This window comes from Triticum dicoccoides, chromosome 7A (assembly GCF_002162155.2).
Source record: "Triticum dicoccoides isolate Atlit2015 ecotype Zavitan chromosome 7A, WEW_v2.0, whole genome shotgun sequence".
In the NCBI taxonomy this organism is placed as follows: Eukaryota; Viridiplantae; Streptophyta; class Magnoliopsida; order Poales; family Poaceae; genus Triticum; species Triticum dicoccoides.
Genome location: NC_041392.1, coordinates 675,071,303 through 675,087,605, shown reverse-complemented (window position 1 = coordinate 675,087,605; position 16,303 = coordinate 675,071,303). Strand labels below are relative to the sequence as shown.

At 49.0% G+C, this 16,303-nt stretch overlaps 1 protein-coding gene across 1 annotated transcript; it reads left to right on the top strand.

Moving 5' to 3' along the window:
* The first annotated feature begins 4,991 nt into the window (after positions 1 to 4,991).
* LOC119328587 lies at positions 4,992 to 8,148 on the top strand. Its single transcript, XM_037601572.1, has 5 exons — positions 4,992 to 5,158; positions 6,831 to 6,907; positions 7,083 to 7,267; positions 7,379 to 7,469; positions 7,885 to 8,148. The coding sequence occupies exons 1-5, from the start codon at positions 5,035 to 5,037 to the stop codon at positions 8,146 to 8,148; spliced, it is 741 nt and encodes a 246-aa protein (XP_037457469.1). The 5' UTR covers positions 4,992 to 5,034.
* The last annotated feature ends 8,155 nt before the right edge of the window (positions 8,149 to 16,303 follow it).

Below are 16,303 nucleotides of genomic sequence, written 5' to 3'. Positions count from 1 at the left end.
CGGGCGGGCGGACCGATGCCGGCCAAGGACGACGCTGGGTCGGCTGATCTGCACGGGCCGCTGACCCCGATGCCCACGCGCCTGCCGGGTCCCACTAGCTGTGATGGCAGGGGGGGCCACATTGCTGGGGGGGACCGGGAGGAGAATCCAAAGGAGGCCAATGATGGGCTGATCTTCCAACCAATCACCCACGAGCAAGCAACGGCACACTTCCTGGAACTAGTGGCAACTCCAGTTGAGCCCGCCATTCTGCATGCACCAACGGCCAAGCGCGGCCGCCCCCGCCGCCCAGCCAAGCCACCCGGAACGGCCACCAGGCGCAGCTACCGCCTCTCAAGCAAGAAGAAGCTGTTCCCGGAGAACCAAGGCAACATCATGGAGCAGGCAAGGAAGCTGGTCATGTCCAGAAGGGGACTTGCCATACCAGAGCGTGGCGAGACAGAAGAGCAACGCCTGCTTGAGTACAGAAGAGCCTTTGATGAACCACTCTCACCTGTTCAGATAGAGGCCCTTGCCTCGCTTGCAAGGGCGGGCAAGAGAGGCTCGGCCGTGCCAGTGCTGGCCTCCGCCTAGGGCGGAAAGGCTGCCGTTAGTCGAGCAATTTACCTATGGAAAACAACTGGATTGTATGGAACGTGAGGGGTTTGAACAACCCGGCTAGGAGAACAGTAGTTAAGGAGGTGCTGTACCGGAACAATGTATCCCTAGTATGTTTACAAGAAACAAAGCTATCTTTTATCGACAGAGCCATGGTGAACCAATGTTGTGGCACAGAATTCTCTGAGTTTGCATACCTGCCGACTGTTGGGTCAAGAGGAGGTGTGTTATTGGCATGGAAGGGCGACTACTACTCCATGACCACCATTGCAGTTCAGGGGTACATGGTGGTGGCTGTGGGAAAAGATGCCAAGGGAACCCCAGTGGGTGTGATTGGGGTATATGGTCCGCAGATCTGGGAGGAAAAGATTGCATTCCTTTGGGAGCTCAAAGACACTATTCAGGGCAGTATCCCAATGGCACTGCCCTGGCGCTGGTCGGCGATTTCAACCTCATCGCCGGCGCAGCCGACAAGAACAACCAGAGGATCAACAGATGCTGCATCACAGTCTTCAGAAACTTCATCAATGAACTTCAACTGAAGGACCTATATCTCCATGGCTGTAGATATACGTGGAGCAACGAGCAACCAAACGCTACGATGGTGAAGCTGGACAGAGTTCTCATCAATGGAGACTGGGAGGAGGCAATGCCCAACTGCATGCTCGAAGCTTTATCCTCGGACATATCCGACCACTGTCCTCTCCTCCTCAACTGTGAGATTGCTTTCCGTCAGCGCAGAACATTCAGATTCCAGAACCACTGGGTGAAACTTGACGGCTTCGATGAGGTAGTTCAAGGGGCTTGGCATGGGGCGCCGACGTCGGGGGATCCGGTCGGCCAATTTGCAGGAAGGCTTGCGGCCACAGCTAAAGCTTTGAAACAATGGCAAGGCCAATTCTGCAACGACATCAAACTGAAAGCGGCCATTACAAGCGAGATCATTGGCCAGCTTGACCGGGCCATGGATCTTCGACCCTTGTCAACAGCAGAGAGACAACTCCGTGCCGCCTTGAAGATGCAGAGGCTAGGGTATGCAACGCTTGACAGAGCCATCTGGCGGGAGAAATCGAGAGTGAATGGCATTAAAGAGGGAGACGCAGGCGCAAAATTCTTCAAAGCGAAAGCATCAGCCAGAAGGAGAAAGAACTTCATCATCAAGTTATAGGTCGACGGGCTGATCATCACAGACCAAGATGCAAAAGTGAAGGCTTTCCACTCCTTTTTCGAGCCTATTTTCGGAGCAAAGGAACCCCGCTCCAGGAAACTGAACCTGCCAGGATTGGATACACAAGACTAAACCTTGTAGAGATGGACGAGGCTATCACGGAGGAAGAAATCCTGGTGAACATCAAGGAGTTGGATGGATACAGTGCCCCAGGGCCTGATGGGTTTACAGGCTTGTTCTATAAGCGGTGTTGGCCCATAATCAAAGAGGATCTGACAAGGGCCGCCCGGGCCGTACAAGCGAACGCATCGACGCACCTGCATCGGCTGAACCAAGCTACTATGATCCTCCTCCCAAAGAATGCAGAGGCCCTGACCACAAAAGACTTCAGACCCATCAGCCTTGTCTGTAGCTTCGCCAAACTAATCACCAAGATTATGGCCACGAGGATGCAGCGCCGGATGAATGAGCTGGTCGGCCCTTGCCAGAATGTGTTTATCAAAGGGCGCGCCATCCACGACAACTTCTGTTATGTCAGCGGGCTGGCCAAAGCTCTCCGGCGTGCGAACACGCTGGCGATAATGGTGAAGCTAGACATCCAACGCGCCTTCGATACCGTTTCATGGGAGTTCCTGCTTGAGCTACTTGCTGCAAGAGGTTTTGGGAGAGGATTCACCAACTGTTTGTCAGCACTCCTCAGCTCCTCTTCGACAAGGATCCTGGTCAATGGTGATCTATCGGAACCGATCAATTTAGTGAAGGGACTGAGGCAGGGAGACCCACTATCACCGCTACTGTTCGTACTGGTCATGGATTGCCTTGCTATGCTCATCGACAAGGCGGTGACGGCCGGGATTTTGGGACCGATCGATAGTCAACAACTACCCTTCAGGCTCTCACTGTATGCAGACGATGCAATCTTGTTCATCAAACATGCCGCAAGGAGGTACTGGCACTGGCACAAATTCTCAAGCTCTTCGGTGAAGCTACGGGCCTACACACCAACTTTGCAAAATCTTCGGTCTCCACGATCTGCTGCAATGGGATCGACCTCCAACAACTGCTGCAGGACTTGGGCTGCCCCATCAAAGAATTTCCCTGCACTTATCTGGACATGCCACTGACGGACAAGAAGCTAAAGAAGAATGACTTACAGCCGATCTGCGACAAGCTCATTGCAAGGATGAAGGGGTGGAAGCTTGCCTTTCTTTCCCTTGATGGGCGGCTGGATCTGGTCAAGACAGTGCTCTCGGCGATGCCGATTTTTCAAATGCTCGCATTGATACTACCTGGGTGGCTGGCTAAGCTGATCGACAAGGTTCATCGTGGATTCCTCTGGGAGGGCAGCGAGGTGGCGGCCGGAGGCAAATGCCTCGTCAACTGGGGTACTGTCTGTCGACCAAAAGAGTTTGGAGGGCTCGGCATCACCAACCTGACAGCCCAAAGTCGCGCCCTACGGATGAGGTGGCTGTGGCTCTCCTGGAACGACGGCACCAAAGCATGGTAGGGGCTGGAGTTGCCTATCGACTCATCGGTTAGATCTCTATTCAACGCGTCTGTTGACTTCCAGCTGGGCAAGGGCGACCACATTCTCTTTTGGAAGGAGCCGTGGTATAAGGGCATCAATCTACAGGACACCTTCCCGGTGTTGTTCCAACATTGCACCAGGAAAAACCTCACCGTTGCGCAGGCCTTGGAGAACAACAGATGAATCCGGCACCTAAAAGCCAACCTCTTGGCTCAGGCGACGAGGGAATTTCTGAAATTGTGGGAGGCAATCCAAAATACTCAATTAACTCAAGAACATGACCGTGTCCAATGGAAATGGACAGCAGACGGCGTGTACACGGCGAGATCGGCATACAAGATTCAGTTTGAGGGCTGCACTCGGCCATCTTGGGCTGCATTCCTTTGGAAATCTGATGCACCGGGCAAATGCAAACTTTTTGCGTGGTTGGCGCTGCTGGGACGATGCAACACAGCCGATGTCCTTGCGAGGAAAGGCTGGCCTCACAATCCGTCTTGCTCTCTTTGCAATGGGCCAATGGAGGATATCGCGCACCTGCTAGCTTCCTGCCCCGTATCCATCCGAATTTGGCAAGATATCATCGCTCGCTGCAACCTTCATCCGGGCCTCGCTCCATCCTCCGCTACAACCTCCCTGGGGACTTGGATCGAGCAGTCCAATGGCCTCATTTCTTCATCAGCAAGGAAGCCATGGAGTGCATTCGTACAGCTGGTCTGGTGGTCATTATGGAACGAACGCAACGCACGGATATTCAGAAACCAGCCATCGCCACAAAGGACCGTAGTTGAATGATTGATTGAAGAGGCAGCAGTCTGGCAAAGGGCGGGACGGGGTAAGGCCATCTCCCTCCTCAACAGACCAAGAGAACCAGACTAGGACATCTTAGTGCAGGAAACGGAGATGCCATGTACAACTTGTGCAGGCCTGATCATGTAACAATGCTGTAAATTAACTTTCTTCAACCCCCCTCCCCCCCTATATCAATGAAAAGCTGCTCCATCAGCATTTTCGTTAAAAAAAATTGTAGTACTCCCTCCAGTCCTTTTTACTCTGCATATTAGGTTTGTCCGAAGTCAATCTCATCCAACTTTGACCAAGTTTATATAAAATATTATAGACATTCACATAACAACACCAATATCATTAGATTCATCTTGGAATATATTTTTATATTATATTTATTAGATATTATAGATGCTAATAATTTCTAATATAAATTTGGTCAAACTTAGCAAACTTTGACTTTTGACAAATCCAATGTGCAGAGTAAAAAGGACCGGAGGGAGTACTAGTTGGCTGTGTCGTGGACATGGACATGCCACTTTTTCTCCAATTTGGGCTTGTTCCTATCAATTCTTCCTGGCCTGTGTTCTCTAGGTGCTACCTTTCTGAGAGGTAGCAAGTTAAGTGAGCATGGATGTTTGACTAGACTAGGTCAGCAAAGTCAGCCATCTCTCTTTCTCTCTCTCGCTTTCTTTGATCCACACATTCCATATATCCGCTCTATATGAAGTACGGTTGTACTTAAAAAATTGTACTGGGCTTCAAGTTCATCATTGTTAGGCCAAACCAAAACTCTCACTCTCTCTCTTTCTCTTTCTCTCTCTCTATACATATATATTGGACTTGATTCTGGTGTAGCATCATCAGCTGTGTGTGTAATTGTGTACCAGAAGCTTGGGAATCAGAATCAGACCGAGTTGAAGGGTGAGCTCTAGCTGAGAGACATATCTGTGCAAATATGAGAGGGTTCGAGAGGAGAGACGTCCGGCAGTACAACCGGTCCGACGAGCCACGGATGCGGTGGACGGAGGAGCTGCACCGGCAGTTCATCGAGGCCGTCGACTGCCTCGGCGGCCAGGACGGTCAGTTCTTGCTTCTCTCTCTCTCTCGCGCGCGATAATTGCGAAGTTGCATTGCATGCATGGATTTCACTGATTTGCACTGCCGGAGGATCACCTGTCAAATATTGTGCATATGGACCGATTTAAGGGTGGTTTTTGCTTTAGTCGTGCGGTAGGTTAATTACGCCGGATTTGGTTCAAGTTCATGGCAGGAAGGAATGATAGAAAGCCCCCCGTGATATGTATGCATTATTAAATTGATTAACAGAAATGATAAATGGCAGTACTATCGTCTTCGCGCTGCTTTATTTCTCCTTAATCTCTCCTTCAATATTGGCTGACTTTGGTAATAGTTTTTTTTTTAGAAAATAAGGATGACCCCCGGCCTCTACATCTGGGCGATGCATACGGTCACTTTATTAATTATTCTCACAGGACCTTACAAATTAATACCATAGTAAGACTAAAGCCGCCGTCTAAGCAACAAACTATTGCTACACCTATCGAGTTGATGAAGGGGCGCAGATAGACTGGGCCTAATACCAAACAGACATCGCAGCCAAACCTAACATCTAAGACCTGAGGACCCATCCAGGACCCATGCCGGGCATGGGTCTCGGCGGTCCGGCGTGCTCTCGGAGGCCTCCGCCGCCAACTGCCACCGCCCCATCTTCAGAACTGTACTGATGCATCAACCTTGCTCGGTCTAGCTTTAGTCGACGCCACGACGGCGCCCAACGGCACCTCCTCCCTGCGCGCAAACAGCTGTGCATGTCGCGGTCGCCACTGATACAACTCAGCACCATGCTGCCGAGTACCACCAGCCGACACAACTTGAAGTCTTTGGAAGATCTGTCGTGCGTAGCACCTGCCGACTAGGCATGACAAAGCGTAGCACCTGTCAGTCAGGCATGACTTAACATCTCCACCGAAGCTTCGTGCAAGACGAAGCCGCTCCACCTCCTGCCTCTGACTTCCAGCGCTGCTCCACAAACGATACTTCCAAGAGAGAAATGACACCACAGTGCCGCCATCGTCCGATCTGGAACACCAGATCCTAGGGTTTCCCCTAGAGCAGCACGAGTGGGTCGACAATAGTTACACGACGATGCCTCCATCAAGGTAACGGCGTATAACGCCGCCATCGCCTGCCAACGGCTTGGTTTTCACCGGCAACCATGTCTCCCCAACTCGCAGCCGGGACTAGATAATGGATCTCGAGATCCGATCACCAAGCCTCTGGCCGGCCGTCTCTGACGACGAAGATGACCACCACCATTGGCCAGCGAGACTTTGGTAATAGGTGACAGCGGAACTGCCGTTTTGCCAAAATAAACAGTATTCATCATGATTTTAATCGATCTTTTCCGCCTATAGAAGTCTACAATTTGTATGTTAAGTACATCCTTTATCTGCCATTCATCAAGTACTCTCGTCACAACTTAGGGATCGGCTATGGATAAGTTGCCTGGTCGTCCTTCTTTCTTCTTCCCCCAGCTTTCTTCCTCCTTCAACTGTTTCTCCTCCCACAAAGTCCACTTACCCAAATTACAAATTCAGTCAAGTTACATATAGCTATTGTGCACAACTTAACCATGTCCAAGATTATCAATTTTTAGTTCTTTCCTTCACGGCCGGTCGATGATCCGGTATATACGCTGACATCAATTCTCTCCTCCCTTGGTCTGCGCAGAGGCAACACCAAAGCGAATTCTTCAGCTGATGGGCACAAAGGGGGTCAGCATATCTCACATCAAGAGCCATCTTCAGGTACTTTCTTACTATCGCATGATTTTTATTCGCAAGGAGATATACCTGGCCTCTCCATCAGTTGATGCACGATCACCATTAATTTCACAGTCTCTTAAATGTGTATGAGTTGTTTCTGCACCCCAACTTCTTGACTAATTTCTCTTAATTATTTCAAAACTTGGTCCATTTGCAGATGTATAGGTCAAGCTCTAGCAACAACAACAACAACAATAACCCACCCCACACGTCAGTGAATCGTTGCCATGATCATTGCATCGATGGCAACAACACAAGAACAGCGTCTTCAGACAGGATCAACGCTCCCTCTAACGTCATGTTTCGCCGCGGCCACCGCTCGACGTTGCCGCCGTGCCAAATGTGAGTACTACCATAATTGCATCATCAATCCGGTTCTTAATTGAAGTTCAAATGTGTCAATGTGTGTATTATTGAGTTTATTAAACATGCCAGCTATATCTCATTATACAGAACATCGATAGAAGAGGTTTCTAGGAGCTGGGAGGAGAGTAGCAAGCGGCTGCCATGGAACTCCACCGGCATGCTAATTACACCAGAGAAGGTTGGAGTAACTACTAGTGATCAAGCATTTCACAAATTAATTTGATTGTGTACTTGTCTGATGTCTTGACTAGCTCTTGACATTGTGCTCATGCAGAGCTTGCGTGTAATTGATATTTTTTTGATATTAACATGGTTTTTATAAATATAAAAGGCTAGAGACAAGCATGAATGAACTTAGACCAGTAAAAAATAATATATGAACCAATCTAGAGGAAGCAAATATTACTCATATTGATATCTTTCTTACTTACCATCGACCATACATGCATGTGCTATATAGGTTTTCTAACAAAGATGAAGCTTCTAGCTAGATGTGCAATATTAGTTGCTTGATTACTAGCAATATTATACAAGCACTCAAACACATGTTAAATTTTCTTGACATGGCTAGTTAACCATGTACGTTGTTGCAGGCGACCGGTTGGTCACGTCACATCGTTGACAAGATGCGGCAGAAGAAGCAGCTACCAGCAGCGGGGTGTGACCTAACATTGTCAATCGGCCGGTGTGGGGAGTCAGAAGCGACCAGTGACGCTGACATCTCGAGCATGGCCACTGAGGAGGCCGCCGCGCTGGCAAGGGGTCGAGGTGCCGGTGGCCAGCGTCGCCCTGAGGCCGCCGCTGATCTGAACCTTGACTTGAACCTCAACATCGCAGTCTCATCTTCTCGGCTCTGATGTGTGATCCATGACCCCATGTGTAAATATTAGAGCTGCATTATTGTACGTATTGTATATATTTAGTCCCTGCATCACATATTAGTAGTTGCTGAAATGGGAGTTATTTACCCGAAACCACCACACTTGGGGCTAGGGTAACAACTTGGTACCAGATTTGTGCCAGGGCACAAAAAACCACCAAAATTGTGTCTAACATGTAACGCGGAGCACTGATGCTGGGATTTGATCGCGAAAACAGCCAAACCGACAAGTAGGGCCCGCCTGTCGGGCTGACGTGGCGAAGACCAAAAAGTTTGACCAACTGATGTGGCAAATAAGACGTGGGCCCTACCTGTCAATGACTAGAAAGTCATCTTCTTCACAACATTTTTTCTCTGGAGCATTCCATCAAACACCTTGTCTGCGTTCACCCTCTAGCCATTGAAAAAGGCACAATACGTGAAGGCACAATACGCCATGGCCACGCCGGAGCAGCGACCAGAGGAACGGCGAGTCGGACTTCTCCATCCTGTCCGCAGGCTCACGCGGCTCTTCCTATCCTCCTACCAATTACCAAGGTGGTGGACACCTTGCCGAAGCTGTCATACGACGGCGGCGCGGACAAGGTGTCAGGCGGGCCAAGTTGTGGCTGCGTGGGGAAGGGGCGAGTGGCTCACCTTGAGCATGTATGAGTGCTCGGACACGCCGACGCCATGAATGAGCACACATGCGTGAAGAAGAAGGCGAGGTCATGCTCGTCGTCGTCCATGGCGGCCGCCCGTGGCGCCGCCCGACGCAGTTGCCCTGCCCAGGAGGCAGAGCAGGAGCTGTGTGTCCTTGCTGGCCCTGCCCGCAGGCCAGCACGCCGACGCCAAGCGTGATGTGGCCCTGGGCTAGCTCGAGCAGGGCTCGGTTGCCGTGGCCATGGTGGTCATGGAGCTCTCGGCTCGGCCGTCCATGTCGGCGGGCGGCAGCGGGATTCGAGGGTTCGTGACGTGTAGAGAAGAGGCCGAGGCAGCCTGGAGCAAGCTTGAGCAGGGGCTCGGCTTCCATGGCTATGGAGCTCTCGGCTCGCATGGCGTAGAGATGCTCGGATGCTCACAAGCTGCTCGATGCAATGCATCAAAGAAATAAAGATGCTCACAAGCGGGACATGCATCTCATCTGCCACCTCACCTAGTCAACACTTTTTTTATGTGCTTGATCTTCGCCACGTCAGCCTGACAGGCGGGCCCTACTTGTCGGTTTGGCTGTGTTTGCGACCAAATCCCAGCATCAGTGCTCCGCGTTACATGTTAGGCACAATTCCGGTGTTTTTTTGTGCCCTGGCACAAATCTGGTACCAAATTGTTACCCTAGCCTCAAGTGTGGTGGTTTTGGGTAAATAACTCCTGAAATGGATGTATTTCGGTGCTAGGTACATCCGTTTGAGCGACAACTAATATGGGACGAATGAAGTATTGATGTACGGCAGGTCATCATACTTGTTATAACGTTGTTGCTATGGTAGTTATTTTTGCGGAAAAAAAACTACCATAGCAACCACCGGCACCTATCGGGCTAACTTTTTGGCCAAATTGATGAATTGTCACACGTTTGCTCTCTCCAACCCCAAGCTAAGATGCTTCCTCTTTGGCTGCGATTGATTATTTATTTTTGAAGAAGGGGATCTCTCCCTAGTTTCATTAATGACCATGTATAAATACAATGTACTACTCCCTCCATCCAGGTGTCTAATGAGCTGCATTGCAATCTAGGTGATCAGAGTGAGGACAACAAATTTTGTGGAAGCATACAAATAACCTATGCCTTCCCTTATAGCATCTAAAATCTAGCAATTAATTATTTTGGAAATCCTGGATTCCTGGACAAAGGGAGTAAAACAGTAAAAAAGATAGGAAACTAGGCGTGGAGCACTCCCATGCAAAAAAATAAAAGTTATCCAGGACCACATCATGCACAAGAAGGCAGAGCCAAAAGCATACTTGCACTCAAAATGTACTTCTTTAGTGCTGCACATCCCCTTAACCTGCTAAACACGATGGACACCACGTCCATGACTCTTCTGGATTCATCATGATTTCGATCAATCAAATGTTTTCACTAGTTAATTTGGATGTGTGCATCCTTATTGTCTTGAGTAGCTCTTTTACATCATGTTGATGCTGGGTGTAATTGATATATTTCTTATATCGACACATTTTGTTTATAAAAAAAGCTAGGGAAAACATCAATTAACTTTGACGTAAACCAATCATTAAAAACTAATACTGCGAACAATCAAAGAGGAAGCAAACTCGGGGGGTGGGGGTGACTTTGTGGGAGTCCGGACACCATGCGAAGATCCGCTTGGCCCACTATCAATTGGATCACTCCTTATAACACATATGCTTTGTCATTAGGTCCTTCTGGCCTACCTGTGTTGTCTGAATTTGTTGTCTATTTAAGGGACATGATTGGATAACCGACTCCCGTATGCTGTTCGTGGACGGATAGTGTGTCTGTTTTACGGGTTAGCGTTCGAGATGCCCTAAATCCTCAAAAGATACTATTTTGAGGAGTTAACAAATTTGTTAGTTCGCACCAGCAGACTGCCGTGTTTTGACTGTCCAGGGGATGCATGCATGCTCCTGTAATTAAATAGGAGCTGCTTGGTTACTAGTAGCAATATTAGCATTGAAACATAGCTTTAATCGTCCTCACATGGCAAACTAAGTACTTCACGCTGTCAGCAATTGGCTGGCCACAGGCCACGTCACGCTGGCAGCAAGACGCGTCAGAAGAAGCAGCTAGCAGACGGCCGCGGCCGTTTTGCCGCCGCTGATCTGAACATTGACCTCCAGGAGCCGTTATTGGGCTGTCTCGTGATAATCAGTTTGGGCCACAGATTCGTCAGGACCATCACGGTCGCTAGTATAATATGATGTGGTTGGACTACCAGGGATTCGGCTGTGAGAGAAGTTGGCGTCGAGAACGAACAAAGAACCATGTGGTCACAAGGAAAATGCTTCCCTGTGTTAAGCAACGCATTATGTGCCCAGTCGTGACAGACTGTTGGCATACGTTCCAAGGGGAGCCCGGCTAGGATAGTCCAGGTTGTTAGTATGTTTATCTTTGTAACAACTCTATCTCTCTATCCTCTTATTTCTTGTACCCCAAGTTATAATCTCAATCATGTATATGATCTGGGAGTCGCGCCCCAGTATATTAACACGTAGCCGTCGGTTAGACGAAGACACGACGTTAAACCCAAATTTTCACATGGTATCAGCCTAACTCTTCCACCACATCCCATCTACCATCCCCATCACCACCTCCGCTACCACCATGGCCGCCTCCTCCAGCGCTGCACCGGCCAACCTCTCTGGTCAGGTCACCGAGAAGTTGACCCGCACCAACTACATCCTCTGGCGGACTCAAGTCACGCCGCAACTCCGTGGTGCGGGCTTCTTCGGGTATGTTGACGGCTCCATGCCTGAGACGGCCAAACTCGTCGTCATCAAGGACAAGGACGGGAAGGAGGAGACCATACCAAACCCCCTTCATCCGATCTGGATCCGTGAAGAACAACAGGTACTTGGATACCTTCTCAATAATCTCTCCAAGGAGGTCCTTGTGCAGGTCACCACGATCGATCATGCGCAAGATCTCTGAACAGAACTGGCGAACATGTTTTCGTCCCAGTCTCTGTCCCGCGTCAACAACATCCGTGTCGCCCTCGCCAATGTGCAGAAGGGGACACAGCCCGTGGCGAGCTTCTTCAGGCACATGCGCTCACTTTCAGATGAGCTCGCGGCTGCTGGCAAGCCGCTCGGAGATGGTGAACTCGTCTCCTACATCATCGCCGCCCTCGACATGAAGTACCAGCCCCTCGTCTCCGCGCTCGATGCCCGCGTCACGCCCATCTCGCTCGACGATCTGTTCACCATGATCAGTAACTTCGACCAGCGGGTTGCCCTCTACCAAGGGGGTCACTCTGGCGGCGGCTTCAAGTCCTCCGCCAACGCGGCCATGCGCGGTCGTGGTGGCGGTTCACGTCATCGTGGGCGCGGCCGGGGCAGGCACAATGGCGGCCCCAACACTAGTAACAACCACCGTGGCAACAACGGTGGTGGCGAACGACCTCCTCCAACACCAACCAGGGCCGCCGCAACAACTCCAATCGCTCGCGCCCTGATGCTGTCAAATGTCAGATCTGTGGCAAACTTGGCCACTCGGCCAAGGATTGCTGGTACAGGTTCGACGACGATGATGATGACTCTCAGGATGAGAAGGTGGCTGCTGCGGCTGATGGGTCGTACGGCGTGGACACAAACTGGTACATGGACAATGGCGCTACAAACCACATCAACGGCGAACTCGAGAAGGTGACCATGTGTGAGAAGTACCGCGGCCAAGACCACATCCACACCGCAAGTGGAGAAGGTATGAAAATTCGTCATGTTGGTCACTCAATTATTAAAACCCCGCATCGTCCAATTCATCTTCGAATTTTTTTGCATGTCCCTAGTGCATCTAAAAACCTTCTCTCCGTTCACCGCATTGCCATTGATAATCATGTCTTCCTCGAGTTTCACCCGTTCTTCTTTTTGATCAAGGATCAGGTAACGAGGAAGGTACTGTACCGAGGTAGATGCGTTTGTGGGCTCTACCCTTTGATTTCGGAGCTTCGAAGAAGGTTCAATAAATAAGTTTTTAGTGCCACCAAACTATCTTCCACACGGTGGCATGATCGTTTAGGACATGCAGCTTTTTCTTTAGTTGAGCGAGTGCTTAGGAAAAATAAGCTCCCATGTGTTGGAGAGCGTGATGTTGAAACTATTTGTGATTCATGCCAAAGAGCAAAAAGTCATCAGTTGCCATATCCGATCTCTACTAGTGTTTCTACCAAACCATTGCAACTTATTTTTTCCGATGTGTGGGGTCCTTCCCCGTCCTCTGTCAGTAGACACATGTACTATGTGAGCTTCATCGATGACTATAACAAATATTCATGGATCTATCTTCTTACAAAACGATCTGAAGTATTTCAAGTTTTTCGTAACTTTCAAGCACTCGTTGAACGTCAGTTTGATAGTAAAATACTTGCCCTCCAATCTGATTGGGGAGGTCAGTATGAGAAGCTAAACTCATTTTTTCAACAACTTGGTATCTCTCATCATGTGTCTTGCCCACACGCCCATCAGCAAAATGGGTCGGCAGAACGCAAACATCGTCACATTGTAGAAGTTGGCTTAGCCCTCCTTGCTGGCGCCTCCATGCCACTAAAGTTTTGGGATGAGGCTTTCCTCACTGCTGTCCACATCATTAACATGCTTCCAAGTCGTGTCATCAACAATGAAACACCTACAGAAAACCCCCTCTATACCAAACCAGACTACACTTCTCTTCGTGTGTTTGGATGTGCTTGTTGGTCCAATCTTCGACCTTACAACAACCGCAAACTTATGTTTAGGTCTAAGAAATGTGTTTTCATTGGCTACAGTGACATGCACAAGGGCGTTAAATGCCTAGATGTCTCTACTGGCCGTGTCTATATTTCACGTGATGTGGTCTTTGATGAAACCAAGTACCCCTTTGTTGATCTCCATCCAAATGTCGGTGCTTTACTACGCCAAGAAATTTTGCTTTTGCCTTCTCATTTCATCGGTTTTGATCAAAGGGGGGATAATAATTGTGTTGATCCATCATTGACTAATTCTCATAAACATGTGCATGAGCTCTGTGTTGATGCAGCAGAAGGAAGCCTGAGCAAAAATGGTGAAGAAATCACCCAAAATGATCAAGAAATCAGCTCCAATGGGCAATATTTCATGTGTCCAGATTTGGGAGGCAAATCCTCCTCGGGATCGTTACTGCAGCACTTGCCCAGGCTATCCACCTCGGAGTCTGCGCGGCTGCATGGCGCCAACGCGCCAAAAACGCGTCGCCCATCAGGCACAGCGGTGTCGTCTCTCCAGGCGACACGCGGGCTCCAGCGACTCGCCCACCTGAAGACACCGGGCCGCGCCAATCCGAGGCGACCACTTGTCTGCCTGAGAGGCGCTGGCCCGCGGATGGACCCCGCTGCTACGCGCATCGACATCCGTCAGGAGGCGCACAACCCCGCACCGATTCGACTGGGCCCGCGGGCTCGGGATCCGGCGCTGATTCCCTTCAATCATCACATAATGATGTGGCCGCAGCACACACGAGATCTTCTGTGCCGCCCGCAACGGGCTCCGCGCGCGCTGCAGCCACAGACGATCTTGGCGTAGGAAACGTCGCAGGGACAGCGCCAGGCGCATCTGCTTTGGGATCTGAGGCGGGATCTTCTGCGCCTCGGAGTGGTGCAACTTCGCCTGTGCAGCCGCGCACTCGTCTCCAAAATAGGGTAATTCAACATGTTAACTATAAAACAAAATTTGGCCTGGCTTGTTCCTCCACAGGTGAACCTAGTTCAGTTGAAGAGGCAATGAATGATTCACGGTGGAGGAAGGCCATGGAAGAAGAATACTCGACACTGAAGAAAAATAAAACGTGGCACTTGGTGCCTCCACGACGAGGTAAAAATCTAATTGATTACAAATGGGTGTTTCACATCAAAAGAAAGTCTGATGGATCCATAGATCGCTACAAAGCAAGACTCGTTGCAAAGGGTTTCAAACAACGGTACGACATAGACTATGATGACACATTTAGTCCTGTTGTTAAAGCTGCCACCATTCGCCTTGTTTTGTCTGTTGCTGTTTCCAGGGGATAGAGTCTCAGGCAATTGGATGTTCAGAATGCGTTCCTTCATGGCATTCTGGAAGAGGAAGTCTACATGAAGCAACCTCCTGGGTTTGTAAACAAAAACTCACCACTACATGTGTGCAAACTTGATAAAGCTTTATATGGATTAAAGCAAGCTCCTAGGGTGTGGTACTCACGTCTAAGTCAGAAATTGCAAGCACTTGGATTTGTCCCTTCAAAGTCTGATACATCACTGTTTATCTATAATAGATCAAATACCTCCATATTTGTTCCTATTTATGTTGATGATATAATTGTCACAAGCTCCTCTGATGAAGCAATAACAGGACTTCCGAAGGATCTAAGTGCTGAGTTTGCTCTGAAGGATCTAGGAGACTTGCATTTCTTCCTAGGAATTGAGGTAAAGAAACATGAAGATGGTCTTCATCTATCTCAAGAAAAGTATGCCACTGATCTGGTAAAAAGAGTTGGTCTTCAAGGATGTAAACCCTCACCAACGCCCTTGTCTAGTTCAGAGAAACTCTCACTTACAGAAGGAGATCCCTTGAATCAAGAGGACAGTACAAACTACAGAAATTTGGTAGGAGCACTTCAGTACTTTTTTTTTCCGATAAAGGGCTTTTCATTGAATTGAAATATCGAGTTGATACAATCGCATCAAAAATCACCCGGCCTCTGCATAGCTAGATGCACACAGCCAAAAGTTCGAAGAAGTAAAGATCAAAATAAACTGGCCAAAAGTAAAGATAAATAAAGCCCAGCCTATATAGGGGCTGATTCTATCCGAAGATCACACCACCATCCATGGGGGTAGAAAATCTCGCGGGCAGAACGCTCCAGCCGAGTAGACGCCATCATATAAAGGAGCACTTCAGTACTTGACTTTGACAAGACCTGATATTTCGTTTGCTGTTAATAAAGTATGCCAGTTTCTGCATGCACCCACCACAGTTCATTGGACTGCTGCTAAACGTATAGTAAGATATGTAAAAAACACTATGAATCTTGGTCTTACTTTCAGTAAATCTTCGTCTACTCTAGTCAGTGCTTTCTCAGACTCTGATTGGGCAGGATGCATAGATGACAGACGCTCCACTGGTGGGTTTGCAGTATTTTTTGGACCTAATCTAATATCATGGTGTGCAAAGAAACAGGCTACTGTATCCAGGTCAAGTACAGAAGCTGAGTACAAGACACTTGCAAATGCTACGACAGAGATTATTTGGGTACAGTCTATGTTGAAGGAACTTGGTATAAAGAGTACTAAAGCCCCATGCTTATGGTGTGACAATCTTGGTGCCACCTACCTATCTGCAAATCCAGTGTTTCATGCAAGAACGAAGCATATTGAAATTGATTTTCACTTTGTCAGAAAAAGAGTTGCAAATCATCAGTTAGAGATTCGTTTTGTGCATTCCAGAGATCAAGTTGCAGATGG

What these genes read in the sequence shown, in the direction of transcription:
- LOC119328587 (XM_037601572.1), top strand. Translation starts at nt 5,035, where the DNA reads ATGAGAGGGTTCGAGAGGAGAGACGTCCGGCAGTACAACCGGTCCGAC. An exon ending in ACGTTGCCGCCGTGCCAAAT is followed by an intron (nt 7,268 to 7,378) that starts GTGAGTACTACC and finishes CTCATTATACAG; the next exon opens with AACATCGATAGAAGAGGTTT. An exon ending in TGCTAATTACACCAGAGAAG is followed by an intron (nt 7,470 to 7,884) that starts GTTGGAGTAACT and finishes ACGTTGTTGCAG; the next exon opens with GCGACCGGTTGGTCACGTCA.